Source organism: Haliotis rufescens, unplaced genomic scaffold (genome assembly GCF_023055435.1).
Source record: "Haliotis rufescens isolate VD_foot unplaced genomic scaffold, xgHalRufe1.0.p SCAF_45, whole genome shotgun sequence".
NCBI classification, from domain to species: Eukaryota; Metazoa; Mollusca; class Gastropoda; order Lepetellida; family Haliotidae; genus Haliotis; species Haliotis rufescens.
The window spans coordinates 235,001-247,646 of NW_025964168.1; the positions used below are offsets into that span (position 1 = coordinate 235,001).

General features: G+C 43.8%; 1 protein-coding gene across 1 annotated transcript in view; it reads right to left on the reverse strand.

Annotated features, from left to right (window-relative positions):
- LOC124117050 (protein rolling stone-like) overlaps window positions 1–9,069 on the reverse strand; it is a 48,213-nt gene extending 39,144 nt beyond the window's left edge. Inside the window, exon 1 of the mRNA XM_046478745.2 lies at window positions 8,864–9,069. Coding sequence (XP_046334701.1) covers window positions 8,864–9,067 — 204 coding nt within the window. The 5' untranslated portion in view covers window positions 9,068–9,069. The remainder of the gene's footprint in view (window positions 1–8,863) is intronic.
- Window positions 9,070–12,646: the final 3,577 nt, after the last annotated feature.

Genomic DNA, 12,646 nt, shown 5'->3' on the forward strand with positions numbered 1-12,646 from the left:
ACCCGGAATGAGCTGTAGACTGTATTAGATAATGTACCATGGGCCGATGGCCTACATCTGTACGAAAAAAAGAATTGAATATATTATTACCAGTGTAGTAAATTATCAAAGGAACGCGTAGTTTTGTTAAAAGCACCTTTTCTTAAATTGTATATATTATTCTCTATTATCAAACATCGCCAAAGCTTCTTAATGTTGCTATGTAACGGACAGGTAAACCACGACTCGCGAACCAAACAGTTTCCAGAGGAGCATTGAAGAGGAATCTGAACAAAATCAAGCTGCTTCATGCATTAATCTGAACACATAAAATCGCCGTATCAGAACGATTAGAAAATAATAATGAGTGAATGCTGTTTTACGCTGCATTCAGCAATATTCCAACCTTTGAATCATCGAGTCTGCTCAATGCAAGCCAGAGACTGAAAACACTACCAACCAACACAATGACACGCAATGAGCCAAGACAGAGAGTGGCCACCGGATATATCTCAGTATTAAAGTAGGACCGGACCCGTTAATCCGGAAACCCCGACACAGTGGAACCTCATTATTCCGGAAACCCCGACAGTGAAATCTCGTTATTCCTCAGGACCTCGTTAATCCGGAAACCCAACATTAATGCCGAGAACACCTTTCTTTATACAAAGAGATTCGTTAATCCGGACGTTCGCTAACCCGAGCGAATTCACGGGAAACACTATCGCCGGCAATGGTTGATCCCTGTCTTATAATAATTTATATCTACATTTCCATACTTGTCAACCATAGTATGGACATCACTTGCTTCATAACGGTGTTAGAAGCTACACAGAAACGTCGTTCCTAATTTTAATAAAGTGAGTGAGTTGGGTTTAACGCCGCTTTTAACAGTATTCCAGTTATATCACGGCGCGTCAGCTTAACGCGGGAGGAAAGCTAGAAGTGAAGCAGGTATCAGACGTTTAACACTTCGGTGAAACCCACGAGCACGTGTATGGTGCTGACAAGCCTAGAAACATAATCGGTGCGAACCGGGATTCGAACCCACAATCACAGGTTTCTCGTGTGCCCAAGGGACGCAACTCTGCACATCGAATAGCGGCGCCTTAGACGACTGGGCCACCCTTGCCCTTTGTAATAAAGAAGTTGCTCATCCATATATCTTATCCTTACTTATTTCCACACGTGTTGCCCAACCTACGCCCTCGGCTGACCTACTTTGGTCTGTTCAATTAACAAACAGGTGTTACATTCAGCATTTTCATTGTGATCGTATAGAACGTGATACCCCTAGAATTTGTTAACACGGTAAATATAAGGCTCCTATTATTGTCTCGTGAAAAACTATTGGAAATGTCATGTATCAATGCCACAATTATTTCCTAGTTCGTTATTAATATATGGGTTGTTATGGCAGGGATAAAATAGTGTGTCACATCCGCCCACGTGGCGTCATCAACTGAAGCTCGGTACTTGATGATTGAGGAGGGCTTAATACTTAGAGAGCGGTTCACTCCATCATTACGACCGGGTGCCTTATTAACTGAGCACAACAGGGCCAGCTTGGACATAATGACCCACACACGCACCAGCAATTCTCAAAACGCGACTATTTTGATAAATACATAGATTGATTGATTCATTTTGTCTGGATGTACATTTTGGATTCTGGAAGCTTTGTAAATCTAGAATTAAGAGCCCCGGGATGAGGTGAAAGTAAAAGCACCGTTATCTGGCGGTGAATGATGGCCCTGTCCAATGTAATTGCGCAACAGTACCGTTATATACAATTACCCTGCCGACATCCACGGCCTATATCTATTGCCTTGTCTCTGTCCCCACGGCCTTCCATACATTCGGACTGTTCTACTATTGAATACCCTACCTACCCATATTGCATCGGCACAAAGGGAATCTGTCTAAGAAGCATCCAACAGTCCCTGTGACGTGTCTTCTGTCTCGCAACTTCATTCATCCCACGTTCCAGATATCTCCCATCAACTATTTTAATCTATTTTTTATTTAATTTCAACACCGCACAGCCAACTGGAGCCTATCCCAACATCCACACAATATCAATTCATCCGAAAATCCCCAAACAACATACACCCACACCGAATTCCAACGTACACCTACACCCTAACATAACACTCACCCACATGCCACCTACATTCCACCCACACCACAAAAACACACACACACCCACCACAAAAACACACACACACACACACCAACACCACCACCAAACATCTACCGACACCCCTCATAACACCCCCACCCCAAAACACGCAACCCAACATCCATCCACACCCCATTATAACACACACTCCACACCACACACAACATCCACCCGCACCCTACACAACACCCACCCACACCCCATCTAATATGCATCCACACCCCACACAACATCCACCCTACCACACACATCCACCCGCACCCTACACAACACCCACCCACACCCCATCTAATATGCATCCACACCCCACACAACACCCACCCTACCACACACAACATCCACCCGCACCCTACACAACACCCACCCACACCCCATCTAATATGCATCCACACCACACACAACATCCACCCTACCACACACAACATCCACCCGCACCCTACACAACATCCACCCACATCCCACACAACATCAACCCTACCACACACAACATCCACCCGAACCCCACACAACATCCACCCACACAACATCCAACCGCACCCCACACAACATCCACCCACACAACATCCACCCGCACCCCACCAAACATCCACCCATACAACATCCACCCACAACCCACACAACATCCACCCGAACCCCACCAAACATCCGCCCACACACCAATCAACGTATACCCACACGCCACACAACATCCACCCGCACCCCACCAAACATCCACCCACACGCCAACCAACGTATATCCACATGCCACACAACATCCACCGGCACCCCATCTAATATGCATCGACATCCCACACAACATCCACCCACACCCCACCAAACATCCACCCACACACCAATCAACGTATACCCACACGCCACACAACATCCACCCGCACCCCACCAAACATCCACCCACACGCCAACCAACGTATATCCACACGCCACACAACATCCACCCGCACCCCATCTGATATGCATCCACATCCCACACAACATCCACCCGCACTCCACCAAACATCCACCCACACGCCAACCAACGAATATCCACACGCCACACAACATCCACCCACACCCCACCAAACATCCACCCACATAACATCCACCCACACCCCACACAACATCCACCCGCACGCCAACCAACGTATACCCACACGCCACACAACATCCACCCGCACCCCATCTAATATGCATCCACGTCCGACACAACATCCACCCGCACCCCACCAAACATCCACCCATACCCCACCAAACATCCACCCACACGCCACCCAACATCCACCCCCCAACACCCACACCCAATCATAACATCCACCAACACACCAACCACACTCCACCCAACACCCATCACAACCCACCCACACCCACACCCACACCCACCCACACCCGCCCAGGCACCATGCAAACCTCTGCTAACCCCTAAACACCCACCCATTGTAGGCGAGCTCCAGAACGGACATTCCCCAGTGGGCCCAGCATCTGTGCACGGTTATTTATTCCGATACCCCATGTAAGTGTAGTCTACGAGCTTCAAAGACAAATGGAGCCTCCAGTCTCTAGCTTCGACAATTGAATCGCCATGATGAAACATAGTGTAAGAGCCAAATCGATTTTATGCTGGATCCTCTACCTACAGTATGGCGGGTGAGGAACTTCTGCAGCAGACACCTTCAACCCATGTCAGGTGGCGTCTCGACACTGTCACGGCTAACAAGACTACCGGCATCAACAGGTCCCGGATAATTGACAGTACTGATTAGTCCGTCTGGTGCCTGCCAGGCAGAAGGAGTTGGGAGGGAAAAGGGGGGGGGGGGGGGGGGGGGGAGGGGGGAGGGTTGGTCCGTGTGACTGACGGGGGAGGTTAAGGGAGTGCGTCTGTCGAAGGGCATGTAAGCAGACAACCGTGATGAAGTCACTGGAGTGACTAAAGATGAGTGTTTCGGACTCTCAGACGGTCAATATTGCACTGACATCCCTCGGTCACGGTGACTTACAAGGACTATGCGTTCGTTATGAGCTGTAGATGCTGTGACTAGACAACGACAAACAACCTGTTGTCATAGAGTCTCTCTCTAGATAGACACCCGAGCAATGGGATCAGGCTTGACTTTGTGTTTGTCTATGGATCTGACTTGGCCATGAGTCTGTCTACATCAAAGTTGAGGCCCGTCCAGTGAGAGCGGACATATGCATGGGTGATAAGAAATGACATACCCGAGTGTCAATTTAGTACGTCAAGGTACAGAAGCTTTGCTTTGTGTCGATATCTTAACGTTCATATAGTCGTATTCAGCGAATGACAGTAATGATCGTGACAGACTGAATTGCATCCACAGTGGTTAATCTGCATAAGGTTTTGGATAAATCCTAGGATTGATAGGCTTGAGCTTTTTTCTGGCATCATCTGAATGAAGGATAATTTGTTAAAATATTTATACCAGCATAAATTAATATTAATATCATTATTCTTATTCTGATTATTATTCTGATTCTATTATTATTATTATTATTATTATTATTATTATTATTATTATTATTATTATTATTATTATTATTATAGACCGCAGCAAAGAGGGTCTGGGTGATCCTGGCATAGTCAGGCTCATAAGGCTCATCATCATCGGCTCAGGGCCCTTGCCCCCTCTACACGCAGCCCAGACAGCGAACGGGACTTCTCCCAGGAAGCGCTGCCTAGTCAAACCACCCAGAACTTTTCGGAGAATGTGAAGACTCCCCAACACTGCAGCCTTCTGCATTACCCAGATTGTCAGAAGGGCTGTATTCCTGGTAGCAACCCCGGGCACTCTCCCAATGTCTGTCATCCAAAGATTGGGAGGTACCCAAACCTAAGGCACCGAGAACAATGGGGAGTCGGACAACTTGGTACTTGGAATGCAAGCGTGACATTTCGAAAGTGACGTCCCCTTATTTGCCATGTTTTTTACAGAATCTTGTCAATCAGATAAGTGTCAAAGGTGTCAAAGGTGACAGAGAATTCAATGATATAAATTATTAGAATTATTATTATTATTATTATTATTATTATTATTATTATTAACCGCACTTATCCAGGTACTGGTATTTGCTCAAATGAGGAGTATTTGTACCCCGACAAGTGGATCCGTATGCATCTTTCTCAACTCCCTGGGGAGTACACAGCCCAATCTGCCTTCGGGCGCTAGTAGGTTTTTACATCCATTTCACAAAATTAATAATTCATTTGCATGCGATGTTTCTTGCTTGAATGATTAATTTTGCACAAAATGAATATTCCAATAGCAAAATAAGGCATTATTTTTATGAATATTTAGATTAACAAGCACATTATATGCTAAATATTTTTTGGCCGACCTTGATGGCGACGGCTTGCAACATTGAGTACCACATGCTGCTGTGCAAATGTTGTCTGCAGGGGAGCTGCAACAGCAACAACAACCACAACGTGTTGTTACATCAAATACACCGGTTACTGGTATTTGCATGAAATCAATCGTTTTTTGACTGAAGCACTCTCGTCTGTGTACACTGCAATCGTGTTTAACACATATTTACTCTGCTTACGTGCACCAGCTTGATTTAGGCGAGTCCTGGGGTTTCAGCATGTATGAAATGTATTTTCTCTGTGGCCATAAACTATATGCTTGTGGTTCCTCTGTGCAAAACGTGGTAAACAAATGTCACGATATTCATTGCGTGCTGGGCCTGGCTGAAGATTACAAGCGTGATTGTATCGGAGCGAGGGCAGGAGAGCTTGCTTCCACCCCCTCTCGGTATATAGAGGACGGACCAAGGTAGCAAACACAGAGTTTTGGATCTCGTGGTATCTTTGTAAATCGAACTAACGGGGGTGGAGATAGAAGTCGATGTAGCCTAACGGAGCTAGTATTGGACATGGTGGTGGTTGCTTTGGTGCGTGTGCCACGTATGCTGCGGACGTACATTTGATACGTGGGGAAGGGTTAAACTCGTGTTACTTGTGGAGCAATTGTACGTTTGGTACGTGGGGAGTGTTCATGCTTGTGGTATGTGTGTGAGTGTTCGTACGTTAGCTACGTGTGGTGCGTTCGTACGTGGGGAGTGGTCATACTTGTGGTATGTGTGTGAGTGTTTGTACGTTAGGTACGTGTGGTGCCTTCGTACGTGGGGAGTGGTCATACTTGTGGTATGTGTGTGAGTGTTTGTACGTTAGGTACGTGTGGTGCGTTCGTACGTGGGGAGTGGTCATACTTGTGGTATGTGTGTGAGTGTTCGTACGTTAGCTACGTGTGATGCGTTCGTACGTTTGGTACGTGTGGAAGGGGTCAAGCTTGTGGTATGTGTGTGAGCGTTCGTACGTGGGGAGTGGTCATGCTTGTGGTATGTGTGTGAGTGTTTGTACGTTAGGTACGTGTGGTGCGTTCGTACGTTTGGTACGTGGGGAGTGGTCATACTTGTGGTATGTGTGTGAGCGTTCGTACGTGGGGAGTGGTCATGCTTGTGGTATGTGTGTGAGCGTTCGTACGTGGGGAGGGGTCATGCGTGTTTTCCGTGTGGAGCGTTCGTACGTTTGGTACGTGGGGAGTGGTCATACTTGTGGTATGTGTGTGAGCGTTCGTACGTTAGGTACGTGTGGTGCGTTCGTACGTTTGCTACGTGTGGATGGGGTCATACTTGTGTTATGTGTGTGAGTGTTCGTACGTTTGGTACGTGTGGATGGGGTCATACTTGTGTTATGTGTGTGAGTGTTCGTACGTTTGGTACGTGTGGATGGGGTCATACTTGTGTTATGTGTGTGAGTGTTCGTACGTTAGGTACGTGGGGAGGGGGTCATACTTGTGTTATGCGTGTGCGCGTTCGTACGTTAGTTACGTGTGAAGCGGTCATGCGTGTGGTGCGTTGCATACCATGGTGTCAAGCAAAGGGCCCCTGGGTAGAGGTACATAGAGGGGTTTAGTATAACGGGTCTTGGACATAGAGGCATGGTAAAACGTTGTGGTGGAAAGTCCCAGGGTCGTGGTGAGGCACGTCAGTTTGGTGCGTTGATTTTGGTAGCACAGGGAGGTCCTGTTAAAGGACCGTTGTTCACCTCTGCTTTGAGGGCGTTTAGGGGTGTGAAGTTGTGGAGAGGGCCTGTTTTTAAGTCGAGTATATATATGGGAGGTTTGGTGTTACGGTGGGGATAGGGTGGGGGATGGGAGGTGGGGTTTGGGGTCGGGGTGGTGGGTGGGGGTGGAGAAGGCCCGGAGTAAAGTTTAAATGAAGGGGACCAGGGGGCACAAGTAATCTAAATGGCTCACGGACAGACTGATAAGATTATATGAACCTGTTTAGCGAATAATATATCAAAGGATGGGCATTAATTATTGATATGGAGCGTGGAGACTAGCCTAAGAAAGCAACCATATACCCGCCGTGGACTTTGTTTTACAGATCAACTCTATTGAAAGATGTTGACATGAGCGTGATATAGGAATTAACATTTAAACCAGGATTACTTTGGAGGATTGGCGAGTTTCTCTCTGTGGGGGAAGGGAATTGGGGGCCGTTAGGAACTGAAATACCAACATGAAATCTAAAACATGTGCATAATAGTCTGAGCACATTTACAAACAATTTTGATGTAATTGACATATTCTGCAGGATAATGTTTTGAGCATTATATTTGTAAAGGATGCTATTCTGTTGCAGAATGTATATTGTCATCTAATATTTTCTTTGTGAATTCAAAATATTCATTTAGCTGTTCGAAAAGACTGATCACATATTCTCTTTTCCTGTATATATCTACTTGTTTTTAATATAAACATTTTCGTAGAACAAAACACGTTTGCTGTATAGTGTATGTCCTGCACAAGGACACTACGTGAAGAAAGGCTTTTTGTACATCAAAGGTAGACGTTTATGTGTGATGGATTCCGCGTAATGGGAACGTCAAGCTAACTTAAAACGCTTTGGGAATGCTAACAAGACTTGATGGTTCCACAGGGAATGTGTATTGTTCACTGAACACCAAGCACGATGATTATGCTATTGCTACAGCTGCAATTTGCTGCAATTATCTTTCAGTGTGACCTAGATTTACAACGGCATTTGTAGTTGGTATTTATATACCAGATGAAAATTTTGTCCATTTCAAAAGAACCATTACAACCCCGTATTTCACAAAAAAGATTACAATATTTGACAAAACATATGCATTCACATTATTCGTGTAGTCTAAATACCAGTATGTGATAGTGAGTAGCAAGATTAAGAATGGTTTGTCGTGACCCTTGATATTTGAAAGGTTCTAGTATTTGTGAGTTATTTTAGCTGTAAAATTACAGTGAATACAAATCTCTGCTACAAACTTTTCTTTAACCTGATCTCAGATTTGTCTAATACCCAACGCCGAAGACGAGTTGCAAACATTAAACATGATTTAACGAGTTGAATTGAAGAAAGGAAACCCAAGAAGCGTCTGTAGCTGCTCCCTAAGAATACATGCAAACAAGTCGTCATGTAACTTGGAGATATTTCGTTTCATGTAAACGTGGTAAATGATGCAAGCAAATGGGCTAGCTCCGGCAAACGGTGTTTGCATCGCCACTTGTCAATATTAACCGCATGCACGGTGCAACACAAGTGTGTAAAGACTTCTATCAATATACACTTGTCGTGTTCACTTACAGGAGAGCATCACATAGTCTCGCTATTTTGTTCAAAGCTAGAAATAAGCGAATCATGATCAGGAAAATAGTTCCCTACCTGGGATGTGACGAATACTGGGGGATTTTCGTATCCTAGTCCAGCATTTTCCGATCGAAATTCACGCGCAAGACACTGCGAACAGGCATCCATCCTTACACGCGGAGTGTCGTCTGCAGACCACGCGTTGTCACAAAGCAGACGACATCTCAGCCTGCGCGTTACGTATGGAGCTGGTCGATAGACTGAGAGAGACTTGATCATAAATTATTACGCTGAAACCGCTTGTCACGTGACCGCCAATTCTACAAACTATGGTTCTATGTAGTGGAGTAAACGGTTGAACAGATATATCCTGGTAATAGGTACAATGAACGTTGTAAATAATTAAAGATGGCTTTATGTGTTGGGGAGACGAAACAACGGCGTGTCTCTGGTTCAGAGTATTGATCCAAAAGACGAATGAACTATAAGAGCGATAGAAAATTAGGCATTTCAACTTGGAAAATACAACATAATCTCACAATCCATTATGGGGAGATGGAAGGATGGGATTGGTCTTGGGGATAACAGTATGTTTGTCAGCCCTATACAAACACAATTACCGCTGAATTAAATCAGGCTGACGTTCATTCTCCCAAAATGATTTGGGGTTTGAATCATGGGATTTGATAAAGGCCATGCTGAATTTTTTGTGAGAAGTTTTATTACTTTAACCGAAAGACTTCGTAATACATGCTCTTCTTTGAGTTGAGTTCCTCACTGCAGAATTGATAGGAGGTGAACGTTGATAGACTTTGGAAGGAGGTTGTTTGAGCATTTACACTCCTCCTCAATACTACGGAGTGTGTTTGCATAGAAGACAGCAATAATGACCCCATGACGGACATCCTAACATTGACATATAATTATTTTAAACATTGCCTTTCCATAGGTTCCATAGTTAGGTTCAGTTGTATAGTTTAATGGATTACTACAAAAAAGCCACAATTTTTAATTACACTAAATACGATGAAACCGCTTTAACTTGTATACCTGGATAAAATTATGTTTTTTCATGAGTCTTGTTTACGGTCAGAGCATAATTCGTATTAGAACTGAGGTCGTATATCTCGAACTATGATTTCGTCATATAGTGGATGGTCTCAGTTAACGTCAGTTTATTTCCAATAAGAAAGTTTCCTTAAAAATAGTTCAAGCAAATATAGACGGTCCTGCATTGTCTACACCCAGGTTCTAAATGTTTCAAAGTCAGATTATTTCCAAAATAGTTTTCTTCAAATATCCTAAGATATAAGTATGGATCAGATCTCTATAAGTGATTTTAAGAATCTAGAATTATTATAGAATGTTCTTCTCTGTATGAAATCATCAATGCTGAATTAACACAAACTTCTAATAATAGCTAGCAATGACTGTACGGCTGACACAGGCATATGCGTCAGTGGCTGTCGCTCTTGATCACTCAGCTGACCATCGATTCCGGAACTGGAATGTGTCATTGCAGGTGAAGTCACAAATAAGTATACTGAGAGTGTGGAGCCTTGACGTCGTGGGTGTTTGTGCAAGAATCCATGGGCCAGCTACTTGGCAACAATGTGAGGGACATTAGTGGTATCTATTCAAATAAGATGGGTTTGTTTTATAATCATACCCTCTCGTAACGTCAGTATCACGCCGGTTTGTAAATGCTCGTATCTAGGTCGGACAAAACATTTTTGTTTGTTTGTTGTTTAACGCCGCACTCAGCAATATTCCAGCTATATGACGGCGGTCTGTAAAGTAATCGAGTCTGGACCAGACAATCCAGTGATTGACATTATGAGCAACGATCCACGCAATTTTGATATACAGTGACATGCATCAGCCAAGTCAGCGAGCCTGGCCACCCGATCCCGTTACTCGCCTTTTACGACAAGCATAGTCGCCTTTACGGCAAGTATGGGTTGCTGAAGACCAGGTCAGACAAAACACTGGTTGATAGCATGAGCAACGTGTCGTCGGGGCACGATGATGCAACCATCTTCATTTTAAATGTCAATCATCATCCAGGCACTTCCCGTTGAATATATTGAGAATATGTCATGTGTCGAGTGAAATATCATGTTTCTCTCATCGAGTGACGGGGGAAATGAGATATTTTAAAGAGTGGCGGCGTGAGAGAAATATGTTATTTCAAGAGACACATGGAATATCCTATTCATTTTGTACATTTTTGTTCTTGTCTGCAAATGTATAACCTTGAAAAGTTCATTCTCCCTACCTCACACGCAGGGATGTTTAACCACCCCTTGTCATTGCGACTTAAAAAGTAGTTCCGAGTTTGCAAAATCTTAAAAAATATGAATAAAAGTAATACAAAATGTTTGAGGTCACTAAAATTCTTTATCATACATTTCAACTTCACCTAAAAATATTCTTGAAACCTATGAGACTGCTGTTGGAAGCGAAGGAATATACGCTGGTTAAGTAACAAAAAATGGCTTAGCGAAACGAACAGTTACGTTCAATGAGAAATTTACGGTATATAACGAAACATTTTCAAGAGAATAACAAACGGCAAGAAGTGATATTTACTCCAATGACCATCTGTCGTTATTTTGCCTTGTCAATGTGGAACTAACGTAAAAAGGAAGTCAACCGTTTGCGTACGGGCTAGACATTTACTAAAAAAGGGGGATAATTTGCGGGGAGATAACTCTTGTATGACAATAGTTCCGTCCAAGTGTTGTGCTCACTGCAATGAAAATATTACTTTTCTCACTTCGGAAATCTCACACTAAAGTATATAATAAGTACTTGACGTCATTATTGAGGGGTCACGTAAATAGTCACGTAAACGTCGCAATTTCAACTTCAATGAGTGCAGTGCAGTGTAGTTGCAGCGGGAATGAACCATTTTTTACCACACTGGCTGTTATCTGTTATAATTTTTCTCCATCACATTCAATCTTGCACATGTTATTTTTTATAGACGCTGTCCATGTTTCTAGTTCCAGTGTGACGTGGGCATAAAGTACATGTTCTTTAACCATTAATCACATCGTCAACATACTCAACCTATTGACGCTTGTTGGCATAGTTGTCCAAGTGACCCTTAAATAATGACGCTGAATATACATGTGACTATGTTTTATGCATGCATTGATTTCAATTAAAACACCAGGGGTGGCCCAGTCGTCTAAGGCGCCGCGATTCGCCGTGCAGAGTTGGGTCCCTTGGGCACGTCAGAAACCTATGATTGTGGGTTCGAATCCCGGTTCGCCTCGATTATGTTTCTAGGCTTGTCAGCACCATACCCGTGCTCGTGGGTTTCCTCAAAGTGGTAAACGTCTGAGGCCTGCATCACTTGGATTTGCTCCTACGTTAAACTATGATATAACTGGAATACTGTTAAAAGCGACGTTAAACCCAACTCACTAAAGAACACCAACAAAACATATAATAGGCTTATCAAGTTTCGGCAGTAAGGATCCAGTACCTGCAGCATATGATATATAATGTCCAACAAATAGTTCCATATTCAGCATTATTATTGGGAGTAGATGCGTCTATATAGTTCCAGGATGTCTGGCGCTGGGCTGAAACATTATGCTAAGACGGGAGATGTATAGCGGTCATTAATGGGTGCTAAATTCCTTTAGTCGTTGCGCGGTATATGTAGTTCAGCCTTTGAACTTACATATCAAAGGTAAAGGCTGATTTCTCGAGTCACGCATGTTCTATGTAACATATTCTGTGAGCTCCGATATCTGGTTACATCTGTTATATATACCTTGGAAATATAAGATGTGGGAGTGAGTGAGTGAGTTGGGTTTAGCGCCGCTTTTAACATTATTCCAG